This window comes from Eublepharis macularius, chromosome 7, assembly GCF_028583425.1.
Source record: "Eublepharis macularius isolate TG4126 chromosome 7, MPM_Emac_v1.0, whole genome shotgun sequence".
Taxonomy (NCBI): domain Eukaryota; kingdom Metazoa; phylum Chordata; class Lepidosauria; order Squamata; family Eublepharidae; genus Eublepharis; species Eublepharis macularius.
The window spans coordinates 84,082,623-84,100,668 of NC_072796.1; the positions used below are offsets into that span (position 1 = coordinate 84,082,623).

At 41.1% G+C, this 18,046-nt stretch overlaps 1 protein-coding gene across 1 annotated transcript; it reads right to left on the bottom strand.

Annotated features, from left to right (window-relative positions):
• Positions 1-2,886: 2,886 nt before the first annotated feature.
• Positions 2,887-7,283, bottom strand: SNAI2 (snail family transcriptional repressor 2). Its single transcript, XM_054985072.1, has 3 exons — positions 6,984-7,283; positions 5,920-6,465; positions 2,887-4,180 (listed from the first exon to the last, which is right to left on the bottom strand). Exons 1-3 carry the CDS (start codon positions 7,060-7,062, stop codon positions 3,999-4,001), a joined length of 807 nt encoding a protein of 268 aa, XP_054841047.1. The 5' UTR covers positions 7,063-7,283; the 3' UTR covers positions 2,887-3,998.
• Between the last annotated feature and the right edge of the window lie 10,763 nt (positions 7,284-18,046).

The following is an 18,046-nucleotide window of genomic DNA, read 5'->3' on the forward strand; positions in this document are numbered from 1 at the left end:
CAAGGACTGTTCCCAGAGGTCGTATTTCCTTGGTAAAATTCAAAGTAGACAATACTATACTGTGGTTTGTGTGGGGCTGCCTGTGAAGAATCCAGAAACTTCATGTGATGCTTTCTCATGCTGCTTTTAAATGGAGTGTTTCCTGAGTGCTCTTACTGTTGTTGTTGTTTTTAACTTCACTTTATATCATGTTGGCTTTTTAAAATCTTGAATTGGTTTTATATTTTATAGTATTGATTTTACTTGTTGTGGGATTAGATATTTTTAATTGTGAGCCACAGGTTCTCTGAGGAGGAAAAAGGTAATAGTAAGAATTTTAGAATGCTCTCAGTGGCTCATTTTAAATAAATATGGTCTAAATGTCACAAATAAATAAAATTGGCATAAATAAGATGAAATGTAATGGAGACCTCCTTTCCCCCATTTCAGGTTTTCCTGTTTTCTGTGGTGTAAGACAGTTGGCGTCCATGTAATTGACATCTGGAAATTCCCTCCTCAAACCCATATGAACTGGAGTAAACCAAAATGTCTCCAATGCAGATAGAAATAATGAAAACAATGCTACATTGAGTATCCATCAAAACATTTACTTTTATACAAGTAACGCTTTAAAATTTGATGCAAAAATATACTTGGAAACCTCAGAAAGTCAAAGTGACTAACACCAGAATGTAGTAGATCAACAGAATTATTTGATAAGCTTCAAGAGTGTTCGTTTCACACATTGACTTTTAAAGCCTCCACAATGGATATTAAAATGTGCATCCAAGTTAATCATGCTTTTTGATTAGATTTTTGCCTACCTAAAGCAACTGATGTTGAGTGGCTCCAACCATCCTGTTGTTATATCTGAGAATTAATTATCTTTCCATTCTTTCTGATGAAGAGTTTTGTATAATGCTAAAACATTTTTGTTTTCAAATTCCTCCACATCTTCCCTGAATATATGTCTAACTTATTGTTGGGAAGAATGAAAACATTATATAAAAGCCATATACTAGACAATTGCACTATTATTGTTCTTCTTTATTTAAAATATTTATATGGGATTAACTTGGTTTACAGCCATTAAATTGGTTTGCAGACAGGCATACTCATCTACAGTAGCCTGTGGACTGCAGCCACTATCAGTCTGGGATCTTTTAGAGAAGAGGGTTTTGTTTCAGAAGAGTGTCAGTTTAAATATTGCAGTGTACTTGCTGTGAAGTTTAGCTCAATCTTTTACTCACTAGCATAAGAGCAGATGGGGATGTTCTAATCCTCTGTTGCAGAGTTCTGTTAGAAAAACCATGTGAGCAGAAATGTAATTGTAATGAAATGACACTTTATGGCATAAGCCAGATGTTCAGTCTTATCTGCTTTCTTTCTTGCCCTGCTTTTAACTGTTCTCAATCCTGTAGTGCAGATGTTGTAGTCCTCACTCATGGCTATGTAACTTGATCCAGGATTCATAAAAGTGTTTCATAAATGATATAGGATTTGTTAATTTCATTCATTGCACCACAATGACAAAGTCAAATCCTAGAACACAGTGAAGTCAATGGAGCTTGAAAACATTGTTTACACTGTTTGTGGTTCCTTGCCTCTGGCTAGTTCTAGCATTGGGAGCTGGTTTTGCTTAGGGCTTCCAATTACTGTGCAAGGGAATCTCTTGCCCCCCCCCCCAAGTCCCTCCTCCCTACATCAACATTAATAGCACTGGCAACTGCTGAGAAGAATGGTCATTCCCTTGGTTTTGGCAACCAAGGCAGCTTTTGCCCTTTGTCTCACATAGGATGCTGTAGTACCTGTTTCAATACAAACATTTACAGGTGTTTACAATGGGTACAGATGCTGATGGGACTGGGATGTCAATTCTACTGTACTACCATCAGACATTATGGTAGTGATAAAAATTATCTAATGGACAGAAATAAATGAGACTTTTAAATGCTCAACTTTGACTGAATTAGATTATTCTGGTGGTTTCATCAAGAACAAAAATCTTGCAATGGAAGTTATTGGTATGCACATTGCATTTTGCTGTTAATGGCCATGGAATTTCTCATTTCAAGTATAAAATGTGGAAGTTTGAAATTATTGCTGCATTAACAATTTTCTGTATGAGGCTGGATCCAAATTAATCAAATTACCCAACCTTATTGACAGATGAGGATACAAACGGTAGCACAAAACTCCATCCGTTGATGCAACTGTAGCCTCAATGGAAAAGTCCATTCTTCTAATTCTACATTGAAATCCCACTGAAACTGCTTGCTAATTGCAGTAGAAAAGAGCAAGAGTCCAGTAGCACCTATAAAACTAACAAAATTTGTGGTAGGTATGAGCTTTTCATACCTTACTACATTCATGTTTTTACCTATTGCTTCAATACACACACTGAACTTTTGCTAAACAGATTAAAAGTTGTAAGTTGCTTTCTTCAGAGTACTGGTGAAATTATTTTCCACCATTTAGAGTAACATATCAAGATTTATACAGTACTATTATAAATGTGTTCCATCTTTTCTCCAAGGAACCCAGAGAAACACATTCCAAGATACTGCCCTGTCCAATGGGTGAAGTAGTCTAGATTAGTTTCATGTATAAAACTTTTCATTAGGTTCTTTCAGTGTATTCTCAGGTTCTGTTATACTTATCTTCATAGCAAAAGCCTATGTTTGTTTAGTCAGAAACAAGTCCCATCAAATCCATTGGAGTTTGGTCCATATGTAGTGTTCAATATTGCAGTCTAACAATGCTTTCCTAAGAAGAGTTAACTCTCTTCTAACTTCACTGAAGTCAATTTGCTTAGAAGGGTGTAACTCTCCTTAGGATGGCACTGCAAAGCTTCTATCTTATGAACACTTACCTGGGAGCAAAACTCACTGAATAAAGGGGCGGGGGTTTACTTCTGGATAAACTTGCAGAGGATTAGGCTGCAGAACCCACGGAAGTTATGGAAACTCCAGTCTGTATACAAAGCTCTCCCATCCACCTAGGTTTCCCCACTGACATCCATTACATTCATATTTTCAGTGAGATGCTGACATGACTGGGTCAGAACACACATCTGGAACCTAATACAGGATGAATTACACACTTATTACTCCAAAATGTTTATTGTACAAAAATTATTTATAGAAAACAATAGAAGACATTTGCTTCACACTTTCTTCAAGGTGCCTATAGGCATTGCTATAGGTAATATTTCATTTCAGGACCCATTCAGTCATATAAAAATAAAACTATTTACATTATGTCCACATACTAAAACAAAAGTTATCCATTTTTTAAAAAAAAGGCACTTGGAGGGTATTGCTCACAATATTGCATTTCCTTTGTGCATTTAGGAAAAAAGCTTTTAAGAATTCCATTGTCAAACTCCCATCAACCCTCACTCTTGCACTTATTCCCGTTTTTTAAAAAAAAACAAATTAACATCCGCAAAACAACAACAAAAAAAGGAAATATGAATCAAGCAGGCACCAGGAATGGCTGCAGTGACAGTTTTACAAAGGCACATACTGTTAAAACATGGCAGGTGGACATACATTCTTTTCTTCTTATGAATGTTAGAGAGTCTGAAGGCATTTCAGGTCACTAGCCAAGAGGCGTGCAATTCTAGAACAACAGCAACAAACTGTCCTATTAGATGCCAATTGACTTGATTGGAATATTCAGAAAGACACCTTTGGATATTTGGTAGCTGACATACACTTGTGGCATTGGATTGCTTTTTCCATACCAAAATGCTTCTCTGGGTGGCTGCATCTGATGGGAATGTGATATTAGCTATGTTGTGCTGACTTAGCAAAAGAAAAAAACAAGAGTGTGTGTACATTTGGCATTTGTTTCTTCCTGTTTTTGTATCACGCCGTGTCACACTTAAACAACCGACTTTGGATTTTTTGCATCTTCTTGGGAGGGGGGATTGGGGAGCTGGAGATCAAATGCATCGGGGGCTGCCTCTTAGCTAGCTGGAAAGGCGTGGAGCAATGTGTGGAGCCCAAGTAAACTCAGTGTGCTACGCAGCAGCCAGATTCCTCATGTTTGTGCAGAAGAGACATTCGAGAGAAAGTTTTGGAACAATTTTTGCACTGGTATTTCTTCACATCTGAGTGGGTCTGCAGATGGGCTCTCAAATTAGAACGGTCTGCAAATGCTCTGTTGCAATGAGGGCATGAAAAAGGCTTCTCTCCTGGAAAAAGTATACATAACGGATTTAATCATTCAAAAACTAACATAACTACATATATAGAGAGGGCAAGTATTTGCACAGAAGAGAGGAAAAGGAAGTCTCTGAGAAGGGCTATTCAGTTCTAAAGTCTTAAAGGTTGGATTCACTACAGTACTGACCATTGATTATTTCAGACTGGTCAGAATTTGTGGGAGTCGCAGTGTATTGAATGACAAGCTGTTGACACTTTCTTTTTCAGCAGGTGCAGCCAGTGCCTGTAGGTGGGGCTCCACCCAATATTCCCTCCTGCTCATTTACTGCATCCTGTGGAACACCTACTCCTGCCCAAGGCTGCAGTTTATACACTATTGACGTGAATGGCAGAACTCCCATCTGACTGACCGCTTCAGGGATTTACACCCTGGTTTTTGGGAATGGGAGCAAGACTAGAGTCAGCAAAACTATTAGAACAGGAGCTTGCTAGAACACCGTTACCCTCCCCTCTCCCTCAAAATGCTTAACACATGAAGCTGCCTTATACTGAATTAATCAGTCCATCAAGGTCAGTATTGTCTGCTCAGGCTCTCCAGAGTCTCAGACAGAGGTCTTTTGCATCATCTACTATCTGTTCTTTTAACTGGAGTTGCTGGGAATTGAACCCGGGACCTTCTGCATGCCAAGCAGATGCTCTAAGCCACAGTCCCTCCATAAATAATGATCTATGACAGATTGTTACTCCTGCCCAAGCCACTGGATTGCATCTTGATCCTATACACCTTAAATGAAAGTAAGTTCTACTGAATTCATTTGGACTTGACAAATGTGCAACTAGATTCTATACAAGAAATATGCTTAATGGTGCTCACTGGAGCTTGCGCCGAAGTGTGCAGGAATACAATTGGGTGCTTAGTACCATTTTGAACCTATGTATTCTAACTAATGGTTAGCGTAACAATCTAGTTGCTCACATCAACCATTTTTAAATCAAATTCAGCAGCTTATCTGGTGGCTTCAACAACTACCCTCCTAAATTCATCTGTGATTCCCAAGCATGTTTGCTGGTGCAACTGGCTTCTACGAAAGTGGACTTGCATCTAAGTAAATGCCATTATTCTAGAGGGACTTCTTTCACAGTGAACATATATAGGACCAGGTACTTTGTATATAGGATTGAAATGTTATCGCTAATTAAGATCATGATTAGGACCGAGTTATAACTGAGTCTATGCATATGTCTTGGAGAGAAGTCTGAGTAAGTCTGAGAAGTCAGTGGAACTTATTTCCAAATAATATTTGCTTGATCAATGTATAAATAGGATTCTCTGACTATGTGTCACCTAAAATGGTTTGCTGTATGTGCTGCCTGGGCACAAACTTGGCTGTGCAGATTACTGTTCAGGACTTGCTGTTTCTGCTTCCTTGTTATTACTTCCTTCCTTCCATTTGATCGCTTTCTATCACACTCCTGCATGCTTCCCAACTGCACGCCGGATTGCGCAAACTGCAAAGCCAAGAAGTTCCTATGGTCAGCTTGATCATTTATGACAGCTTGCTGAAGCAAGCTTTTCACTTCAATACATTTAATAAGAAAAAAGTCAGGTGAACATTTTAGAGACCATTATAGAGAATGCATTGGAATGACTATGCTAACATCAGTCACTGAAGAAAATGAAACTTGCTTTAAGGTGCAATGGAAAACTATAAAAGAACTGAATTATTATGGCAATACATGGTTCATAGAAATGGATGTTTCCCCTTACCAGTATGAGTTCTGATGTGTCCTTGGAGTAACCAGGGTCTGGAGAAAGCCTTGCCACAGATCTTGCAAACACAAGGTAGAGTGTGGGTCCTGATGTGCATCTTAAGAGCTCCCAGGCTCACATATTCCTTGTCACAGTATTTACAACTGAAAGATTTCCTAGACTGGGCATCACAGTGCAACTGCTTGTGTTTGGCCAGTCCAGAGAAAGTCGAATAGGTCTTGCTGCATAAACCACACTGAAATTTTTCAGCTTCAATTGCATGGGGATCTGAAAGCTTGGACTGGATTCTCTCTTCTTCATCACTAATGGGACTCTCTGAGCCGCTATGATCCTTGGAGGAAGTGTCAGAATGAGGAGGTGGGCTGACTCTTCCCAAAGATGAGGGATATCCAGAGAGAGGTGAGAGGTCACTGGGTAAAGGGGAAGGCAGCAGCCCAGTTGTAGTCCAGACAGTGATGGGGTTGTAAGCGACTGAACTGAGGATCTCTGGTTGTGGAATTACAGGCATTGGGTAGCTCTCATACAGGTATGGGGAAATTATCACTGGAGGAGGAAAAAGAGAATCGTTTTAAAATGATAAGAGATTTGCTTTGCACAAAAGCAGTACAACTAGCACTCCCTTAGGCTGGAAATGCTGAAACAATACTGAAATTAGTGCACTCAAATGAAGTACACAGATGAGTCAATGAAGTGTCTTTCACGCTGCATACATAACTTTATGAAGGGCCCCATTAACCAGACAGTCTGGTCAGCTTTTGTCGCAGCCAAATGTATTCAACAGTCAAAATCCACATCATCTTCCTACATTTTCAATAACATCGTGCTTCAAGCAGAGAGCAAAAGAAAGTAAACGCAAAATCCTCTTTTTTCACCATTTATTTCCCACACTTAAGCACAATTCTAAAGTTGGAAGTTTTTTATTTGGCTGCCGCTAACAAACTGCTGCAGAAAAAACACAGGAAAAAAGTTTGAACCAACGCGTGAAAACTAGCAAGCAAATGCTATTTTTACAACAGCGGCAGCAAAAACGAGAACAAGGCTTTCATTAAGAACTCCGTTACCTGCATGAGTATCCAGTTCGCCGTAATTGGGCTTTTTGGAAGAGTTGAAATGCTTCTTGACCAGAAAAGATCGCGGCATGTTGAAGGCAGGCTCGCCCGCTCCTCTCAGAGTCTCCCGCAGGACAGAATAACGGTCCCCGCCTTCCGAGCAGCAGAGAGCCTGGCTGCTAGCGCATTGGTCCTCTGTAGCGTCGCCTGCCCTGCTAACCCCATGCAGTAAAATCCATGCAGCGCAAAGGCTGCTTGAAAAGTGCTGTAAATACCCCCCGGTCAGGTGCAGGAGGGGAGGGGAGGGCCGGGGCTTCCTTTTCCTCCAATCACTCGTGAAGTCGCTGAAGTTCTTTTACAAACTCGGCCTATTTGGCCAAGGGGGTTCTGCCTGCTCTCGGCAAGGAGGATCCAATCCCTCTTCGGAACTTCAAACTTGGATCGGGTTTCAGCTCCTCCCACTGAGATCGCTGTGAAGAACAGAGGAAGAATCACTTGTCAGAGGGAATTACGCGGCGCCTGGTGAAGGTCTTCGAATTCCTGCCCCCTTAAGTATGCGAACTGGGAAGAACCTTAAGGTTGAACTGCCCCCCCCCCGCCCCATTGGCAGCTGGAGGCGTCCCCGCAACAGGGTGTATATCTATTTGAAAGAAGCCTCGTTCCCAGATGGGCTGGAAATGAGCGCGCCGGGACACGCTGTTCAGTGGGGGAAAGCAGGGAGAGGGTCGAGGGGAAGTCATGCCAAGATCATAAACAGTCCATTTGAAGAGCCTAATGAAAGCCTTTGGCTGATCACGTGAGGCATGCTATTTTTGGAAGTCAGGAGAAGTGTATTGTAGGCAGGCAGTGTTTAGACTTCACCTCTGGAAGAGCTGGCTGTAAGGAACTATGGCCCGATCCAACGAAAGTAAATTATGGGGATTGGATTAGGGACGTCCCGCCCCCAAACCCTTCTCTGCCCCATGTTTTGGTTCAGGGGGATGTACTAAAACGAATGACAGGATTGCCCATTGGAAATAATGGGAAAGGCTTGAATGCCCATTGGAAATAATGGGAAACTGGAATGTCCATTGACTTGCATGGGCTCCATTGAAACACATTAGAGCAAAAAAAGAGAAGCAACAAAAACGTGGAATGTATTTTGAAGGAAAGTGTCTGGGCCCAGATAGACTGTTCTGGGACGGAATTGACAGGCCCCATGCTGGAATGACGGCCCCTGGGTGTGTCAGAAGGGCTCTGGGACTAGAATGACAGGCCCCTAACTAGAATGAGAGCCCCTGGGTGTGCCAGAAGGGCTCTGGCACTGGAATGACAGGCACCAGGCTGGAACGACGGCCCCTGGGTGTGTACAGAAGGGCCCGGGGACTGGAATGACAGGCCCCATGCTGGAATGACGGCCCCTGGGTGTGCCAGAAGGGCTCGAGGACTGGAATGAGAGGCCCCTGACTGGAATGACGGCCCCTGGGTGTGCCAGAAGGGCTCGGGGACTGGAATGCCAGGCCCCTGACTGGAATGACAGCCCCTGGGTGTGCCAGAAGGGCTTGGGGACTGGAATGCCAGGCCCCTGACTGGAATGACGGCCCCTGGGTGTGCCAGAACGGCTCTGGGACTGGAATGACAGGCACTATGCTGGAATGACGGCCCCTGGGTGTGCCAGAAGGGCTCTGGCACTGGAATGACAGGCCCCATGCTGGAATGACGGCCCCTGGGTGTGCCAGAAGGGCTCGAGGACTGGGATGAGAGGCCCCTGACTGGAATGACGGCCCCTGGGTGTGCCAGAAGGGCTCGGGGACTGGAATGCCAGGCCCCTGACTGGAATGACAGCCCCTGGGTGTGCCAGAAGGGCTTGGGGACTGGAATGCCAGGCCCCTGACTGGAATGACGGCCCCTGGGTGTGCCAGAACGGCTCTGGGACTGGAATGACAGGCACTATGCTGGAATGACGGCCCCTGGGTGTGCCAGAAGGGCTCTGGCACTGGAATGACAGGCCCCATGCTGGAATGACGGCCCCTGGGTGTGCGAGAAGGGCTCGAGGACTGGAATGAGAGGCCCCTGACTGGAATGATGGCCACTGGGTGTGCCAGAAGGGCTTGGGGACTGGAATGACAGGCCCCTGACTGGAATGACGGCCCCTGGGTGTGCCAGAACGGCTCTGGGACTGGAATGACAGGTACTATGCTGGAATGACGGCCCCTGGGTGTGACAGAAGGGCTCTGGCACTGGAATGACAGGCCCCATGCTGGAATGACGGCCCCTGGGTGTGCCAGAAGGGCTCTGGCACTGGAATGACAGGCCCTTGACTGGAAGGGGCCGTCATTCCAGCCTGGTGCCTGTCATTCCAGTCTCAGAGCCCTTCTGGCACACCCAGGGGCTGTCATTCCAGCATGGGGCCTGTCATTCCAGTCCCCGGGCCCTTCTGTACACACCCAGGGGGCATCATTCCAGCACGGTGCCTGTCATTCCAGTCTTAGAGCCCTTCTGGCACACCCTGGGGCCATCATTCCAGCATGGGGCCTGTCAATCCAGTCCCAGAACAGTCTATCTGGGCCCAGACACTCCTTTAAAATCCATTCCACGTTTTCGTTGCACCTCTTTTTTTGCTCTAATGTGTTTCAATGGAGCCCATGCAAGTCAATGGGCATTCCATTTTCCCATTATTTCCAATGGGTATTCAAGCCTTTCCCATTATTTCCAATGGGCAATCCTGTCATTCGTTTTAGTACATCCCGGTTCAGGTCTGCTAAATTCCAGAGTTCAACAGGGCTGCAATTGAAAGCATTCTTGCTGCAGAGTCAATGTCTCATCGAGCATAGATGCATTTACTTCTAAGTAAACATGCATAGGTCCAAGCTGCACAAGGGCTTTCTACCATCCAGCTAATCCATGTAAATAATTTTGTGTTTCCTTCCTTGAGGAAACTGAGTCACTTTTGTAACTACTCTGGCACAATTTTAAATATTTGCAGCCACTGCTTCTGATTTTATGTGAGGGGCACAGAGCAGAGCACAGACTTGATTCTACCACTGTCAAGCTCCACTTCCCTCAGAAAAAAAACCTTGCATTGAAACAAAATATAATTCCTGTTTCTGCCATCATACTGCTCATTAGGGATTGGTTCGTTGTCCAGTTTGGGAATAGCGCTCACACGCTCTCTCTCTTTCTCATTTGGTGCTGTTGAGCCACTCATTTGCACCAGTCGCAGAATACCAGTGATACGTTAAACATATCCACGGACATTAAAGATACAACCAATACAATACAAGCACAGGCTCATGCTGTTTAATATTTGTAATTAATTCCAAAACAGAATACTTCTAAGTACACTTAAAACCTGCACACGCATCCCAGTTTACAAGATGTTCCTGTGGAATGCTGGATATAAAATGGGTATATAAGAAAGAAGGTGAGGTGGAGTAAGATTGCAGTAAGACCACCCCAGCCTTCTCTGCAACAGGTGTTGGAATGGAGACAGGACCAAAAAAATCCCTGTGGTTCTGTTAAGACTTGTAAGAGCAAAGTGCTTTGTCAAACTGCATAACTTCTTTATCTGGGAGATGCCAAAACAAGTGCAGAGGCAAAGTTATCTGCTTTCATGTACTGTGATTTAACTCTTAACAAGCTCCAAGACTAGTGTTGTTTATCCATGAGTGGTTTTACACTGATTCCCCTGCCCCCCTCCCCAAACACCTTTGCTGAAAAAAAAGAACGAATGGCATGTAAAAATTTGAATGTTTTCTTAATTGACAAATGGTTGGGTGGCAGTGGCATATTCAGAATAGTTTTCAACTTGGCTGGATCAACACAGGGTGAAAATATAGATATATAGCTCAATTCTAACAATATTTTCTTCTGAGTAAGTGTGTACATAGGAGTAGTTTAGTTTTGGGTATCAGCTAAACCTCCTTCTCATCGTTAATGTCGTTATCAACTTCCTTCTTGTATGAGCACCTTCTATCTTTTTGTCCTCCTGCTCCCAACTGGGTTGCTAGCTACCTGGAGAAAAAAAATGGCCCATCTCTTTAATACGGTTTTACTGGAATGTTGTTTACCCCCATGCCATGAAAAGCTTCAGCTTCCCATTTTCACACATTATTGAAGGGACAAGACCTTTTGAAAACTCTAGGCCTGTTGGCAATCCTATCTTTCACATGTCTTCCTTGATCAAGGCACATTCCTTTCCTTTAGCACTGTTTACAACTCCTTTCTCAGACTTTGAAATAAAATGGATCTATTTCAGAATATGTAGCATGCAAATATCACCAGGCAGGATTTTGTTATTTCTACATTGGGCACAGCTCTTGCCCTGTGCTGGTGCTAAATACACATTAAGTAGTAGGCTTAGTGCTGTATAAAACAAAACAACACAGTCACTTATTCCTTCCTTGGCTGAAAGTGTGAAATTCCATCCTAACTAGGCTCTCTGTAATATCAGGATCTATTAAGAAAGCATTTCTGCTGCATATCGTGCTAGGAAACCCTTTGCTAAATTTCCACAAGTATTTGTTCTCCAGAAATCTTGAGGTATCCTTTCTAAATATATATAATTCTTAGTTTTGGTTAGTCTGATTCTTTACTGTGTGGACATAGCTCTTGAAAAGTGACGTAGATTCCCACATTCCAGCTGATGATGTGATCAGCTTCCATGTGAGTGACACAAGACATAAATATTCTCATTCTTGGCCTCCTATCTGATGAACACAGCAGGGCTACACCAGCACAGCAGTGTAGCAACACCGTGGTGAATTAGGCACCTGAGATCTTTTAGTCAGACTTGTGCCTCAAATCATAAAGTCCTGACATGTCAGGCAAATGGCTGGCCTGAATGAATGACGTTGGATACTGAGTGCAAGACATGTTATTACATGGCTTTGGAAGGTTATTGGCAGAATGTTGTTACCTGAGTGAGGTTTTCTGTCAAAAACCAGGTGCATCTGTATGAGGAGTACTTGAGTCAGAGTAGAAAGGTAATTGAAATGAATGCTGGGGAGAAGGCTACTTGCCTGACGGCCAGAGATATCACAGTGCAAGGAAAAGAAATTGTCTGAAGTAAAAGTCAAATGTGAATCAAATCTTCCAACAGGCCTCTTTTTGTATAAAAGGCAGAGAAGTAAGTGTTCTGTATGGATGACATACTGTTCTTCCGTTTCAAAAATTAAACACAGCATTGACTGACTTACGATCTAGGAATTTTTTTTAAAAAACTTCAGATTTCACTTCTGACAGCTTTAACACTGTCTAAGTTCAGTAAGTGGTGGTGTGAAATGTGTTGAGTCCAGCAGCAAATTCAGCTATTGGTAGGCTGCAGGTACAACTGACTTCCTGATTTAGTGTTGTTCAGCTCCAGTAAAGGAAAAAGAATCAGATCTCAAGACTTGCTTTTAGTTTCTAGTAGGTTTGGTGGGGGCAGAGAAACTGTGAACCTAGCCCCTACCCTGTACCAAATGTTTATCTTTCGTATGGCATAGAAATGCCTATTGCTGGATCGTGTTGGTTAGAAGATAAAGAGGTGAGTACAGGAGTAGGGAAAATACTTCTGTGTGCAGGGAATAGGTTGTTCCTCCATTTTCCATCCTTTTTAAAGACCATTGCGCTAATTATGGTGAGAGAAGAAGTGCACAATCAGAAAACTAGGCATAAATGAATAACGCAGACTTTAGAGAAACAGAGCATCTAGCTCTCTCTGCGTTCTTCTCATGCTTAGTTGTGAACAACAGCTTGTCCCATCTCAGGCCCTCAGTTCTCTTGTGGATGAAACCTCCTCTGCTGAGCCTCCCCTGGATATGCAGCTCTTAAAGGCCCACAGTATCAGGCGCTGGCAGCCTATTCTCAGACATCATCACTTATCCTACTGAGACAACAATGCATACATTTTGATTTGTCTATTGTTATGCAAAACAAAACAGGACTACTGGGAAACATTTTAACATCCAGTGCCAGACTGTATGCACATTCATTGCACAAATGAAAGGCTCAGGTCAAATGTTTCAAGTGAGTATTTGCCTCCTAAACAATCAGGTTTCTCTTTTAGGCAAAATATCAATTTACTTAAATATAGATGGAACAAATGGAGAAATGTATGTTTGAAAAAAGACAATTGTCTATTGTTTGTATATGTGTGAAAGTGTTAAAGGTACAAACAACATATGACATATCCTGAGTCATTAGGTGATGAAGACATCACCAATTATTCTTAGAAGTATCACACCTCAGATTGTTAACTTTGGAAAGAGGCCAGTGCGAGAACTCAGTGAAAGAGAATATGGAGAAGGGAATGAATATATGCACACAGTTGCCAGAGGAATTCCAAAGGAAAAGCCCATCTTCTGTCCGTTTCCGGAATATTAGTGCCATCATGCACTTCACTGTCAGCAGCAGTTTGAAAAGAGTAGTTGACACAAAGTAAACTCAGCTATTGCCTTAAAATGAGTCCTGTTGCTGATTCTGTAGCAAAATATTGTTCTCTGATCCCAATGACGCATGATCCATTCATGCCTTATAGGACATTGTGAACATCCAATAAAGCAATCCAGAAAAAGCCCCATTCAAATCTCCTTAACATGTCCCATTGATTTATATAGCGGTGAAACATGACTTTCTTTGACTTTAGCGGTATCACTAGAGGCCTGCTTAGACAAACTTGAATAGTTCAGCAAGTTGTTGTGTTCAAAAAAGAGAGTGTTAATTATGTATGCTCAGGCATCATCCTAGCAGGGTGCAGAACTAATTGTACATTATTCATTTGCTTGAACTCACATCTGCCTTTTAATTATTCTTCCCCAAGATATAAATCGGGGTAGGGGGGAATCACACTACCATTTAATGAAACCCTACCTACCTAGAATGTGATTATATTTTAAAAGCAAAAAAACTGTAAAATGGTAATCACATTTTATAATCAATCTGTACATATTGACTCATTATATCTCTGATTTCTCTATGTATGAGAAAAATTAGTTCTACCAAATGAGGGAATAATAAAAATGTTAAAGAGCTAGGAGGGGAGGACTAACCAACCTTGGTGTGAGTTGAAGAATAGGCCTGTCACTGAAAATGAACTAACCTGAGAGTTAACGATCTCTGCCCCCCAAACCCTTTCTAGAGACATTGTGATTTTCATAAATCCATTGAGCCAGGGTCTTTGGGTTTCAGCCAAGTCAATCCTTTTCAGTCAACATTATTAACATAGCTGGAATCCAAGACTGGGTTGCCAGTAAGACTGGTCTGGATTTATCTGTTCTGTATCAAATTATGACACTGAGTGTGTGGCAGAAGTCCACACTTAAATCAACTTGCCAAATACTCCTTATTTTTGAAGAGTTATCCTTTATTACAAAGGTTTGCTCCTTATTCTGGCACAATTTCTTAGAACTCTTCTTTCCTGTGCTTTCAAACACTATTATTTTGTAGCGTTTGTTTATAGACTAAACCCCTATACAGTATTCCTTCCTTTGGAACACAACACAATTTCAGCTCTAATGGCATGTATATTATCTCTCTGCTCAGTAGAGTTCGAAAACCTTCCTCCTGCCTTATGAAGTCTTCTTCCAACTTAAGTGGCACTCCTGCCCAAAGAAGAGCAATATGCCAATTTCCCCAAATTTGGTTTAGGTTGAACTAACGGCTCCACCGTGTGGAGTAGGATACCGAACCTCTGACACTAGCCCGTTACTTCTGTATGTGTCTCACTAAATGGAAAATCTGGACTGTTCAGTTATTTAGAAAGGCCACAAACATGCATTGTGCTCTTAAATCCCATAAAGTTTAGTCGCTGGACTTGGTCCCCCACCCCGGTCCCCAGTTCTTAGGGTTGGCCCCAACCAGCTCCCATATCCCACACATACCTGTTGCCAATGATCCCCAGAACCCTGTTCCCTTTTAGACCAGCAGAAAAGTTGGTTGGATCCAACCATTAGAAATAGAAGAAGAATGGTTACCCATCATAACTCAGTTCCCTGATTTTCTTTTACCATATTTAATCTTCTTGGTACGTTTCAGTCAGTTGAGCATTTACTTGTCTGTGCTTGCTGCCTATGTTTGCAGGTGTATAGAGTAAAGGCTTTTCCCATTATGGCACCTTATGGTTTTCCCAAGGAAACCTGGTGTATTCATTGCTGCAGTGCTTCAGGAGACAATCCCATCATGTATTTAGCAATGAATCTCTTACGCTGTTATATTGGTTTCTAGTGGATTTTATATATTATGATTTTCAATTATTATTTTGCCTTGTCTTATTTTTTAATACAAACTACATTAAGCAAATCTTGGGACAGAAATTCAATTTCTAAAAAACCCCCCAGTATTTATTTAAGTTGATCCCATGTTTTATTTCAAAGGCTCGAAGTGGGTAGCAATATTTAAACTAAAAATGAAGAACTTTATATTTCAGTATAATAACTGTGTTTAATCTTCAACTATCCCAAATAACTTTGTATTGAATTATCCAAAGGATGCTCAGACTTGGATTTTAGTGCAACTCCAGTTAAAGGAATAGGATTCCATATCTGTAGAATAGCTACTGAGAAAGTCCATCAGTATCCATTGAGCAAGAGCTTTGGAACTTTCAATGGATGGTGTTGCTCATATTCTCTTCTTGTTTTTACTTATGTAACAGCCAACTCCAAGATCTCTCTAATATCTAGATTTGCATTTCTCATTTTGTATTACAGTAGCTATTTATTTGTAAGCAGTAGGCCAAATGCTTTTTCTAATTTACAAGCAAGACAAATATGATGTAATGGTATTGAATCTGCTGGACTGTTTGGTGTTATAACATAGCTGGGTTGAAAGTTAAATGAAATGGCTGAACATTTATTGTGGAGCAATTAAATCAGCTGGATTGTATTCTCTGCATCATATTGACTTTAACAAATGTTCTAATGTCATGGCCATTTTTCTTCCAAAAGCAACCAAAGATTTGGAAAAGGCTAATTCTATGTTGTACAGAACGTAACAGGCATGTTAAGTATTATTACATGGTTTGGAAGAGACACCTGCTGGACATATGAACCACGAATTGCAGGAGTTTTTAGGGATTATTTTCTGCCAAGGCCATTAGGAAAATAAGTGATCAGTTATGCCACCATGTGGCCAATACCTGCATTTCACATAAGCAAGAAGCCCTAAAATTATTGACATTTCCCCACTTACTGAAATAAAGGAGTATACTGATGGAATCATGAAGTTGAAATCCATAGAAAAGTGCCTCCAAATTTTTCACGGGGGAATTTACCTCAAGATACTTTACCCAAATTATTCAACCAAGTAAGCAGATTTTGAGCCCCTTACAACTTTAAGCTACTGTTTTCAGTTCCTTGTTACTTGATTGTCAGAGTAAAGCCATGGTAATGAGGATGAAATATTTTAATATAGATGTTCCTTGCACACAGTCTGTTGATATCTTGCATAATCCCCATTAGGTATGGATACTGAGAACCATGACACAAAGATGATCAATCACCAGTCAGATGTACTGTGATAGAATTTCTTGTTTATGTATGAGCTGATTTCTGCCGGTGGAGTGCCTCAGTGTTGTCTAGTTTTACTCAAATGCTGTGGTGTGAAGCTTCATTCATGCACAGTAGCTGTTTATAATAATAACATAATAACATTCAATTTATATACCACCCTTCAGGACAATTTTACACCCACTCAGAACAGTTTACAAAGTGTGTTATCCCCACAACAGTCACCCTGCAAAGTGCGTGGGCCTGAGAGAGCTTTGGAAGAGCTGTGACTGATCCAAGGTCAGAAGGGTCAAGCTAACATTAAAGAAATATTACAAAATTGCATAAATGTATTAAGAAGTGTATATATAAACTACAGTTAAAATTTTTAAATTAAAAAAAAACTTTAAAAGGTAACCATATAAAATATATGAGATTAAAATATTTTGTACATAAAAATGGATGATCCAATGATCAATAATAAAAACATCAAAATAAATAGTACATATAGACTTGATGGACTATGTAGGACTAAATAGACTAACACTAGATAGACTATGTAAAACTAAATAAATCATACGTGTTTCGGCCCCTACAGGCCTTCCTCAGTGGTCAATATTATACTATATACAACCCTACACATCCAAGAGTTAATGATAACAATAGTAATTATATTCAAATTAAAAGCCAGGTATTGCTGCCTGAAGCTGCCAAAAAGAAGGAAAGAACACAAAATTATAATACATTCAAAACTTGTAGGCATGTTTAATAACATTCATGAGCCAAAATTAAAACTATTATTACCTACTAGCATGTGGTAATTGAGATTTATACCAAAAGCCATGAATGAACTCCCATGTTATATTCTTTACCCACACATTTGGCTCTTGTACCCAATGTTATCCAATGTTATAAATATGCATCAGTTAATATAAAACATATATAAATAAAAGTAAAAATATAAACGGATGTAAATTTTTTTAAAATTCAAAGTATCCAAATAGCAAATTACCTGGTATAAAGTATGTCCTACCTCTGGGTATGTGTAGAGTCCATCAAAAAGTAGCAAACAAATGGCACAACCCATACAATAAATAGGGAAGCTGGGGGATGATGCACTCAATCCCTTGCTTAACATCACACACCTGAATCACAATTGCTTTGATTAAAGAGAGAGAGGGTAAGGCAATCCAACCCTGAAGTAGGGAAGAAAAATTACATTCAAAGGCAACATGTCCAATCTGCTTTTTCATTCAGTCCCAAGGGAGTAAGTGTCTGCAGATGGTGTATCCAAAACATTTCTCTTTTCTGAAGACTTTTTAACAGGTTTGAAGATGTATTCTGCACTGTTTCAATGACCCAGAATTTCAACTGTGTATCAATAAGAACAGAAGCCAGATAATGGTTTACAAGTGGAGCACACACTTTCTTCCATTTGATACAGCTTTTATGTTCATGGATTCTCACCTTAACTGGTCTTGTAGTCATACCCACATACAATAAATCACAGGGGCATTTGATACAGTAAATTACTCCTCTAGAGTTACAGTTACAAAATAAATCAATGGAGAAAGTTCTGGTGTTGGCTGAGATTTGAAAGGATCTCTTAGTCTCAGCCAAAGTACAAACAGC

Coding starts and splice junctions, on each gene's coding strand:
- SNAI2 (XM_054985072.1), bottom strand. CDS start 7,062: ATGCCGCGATCTTTTCTGGTCAAGAAGCATTTCAACTCTTCCAAAAAG. Junction 6,466..6,983: donor CGAACTGGATACTCATGCAG/GTAACGGAGTTC, acceptor TTCCTCCTCCAG/TGATAATTTCCCCATACCTG. Junction 4,181..5,919: donor ACACATCAGAACTCATACTG/GTAAGGGGAAAC, acceptor TACTTTTTCCAG/GAGAGAAGCCTTTTTCATGC.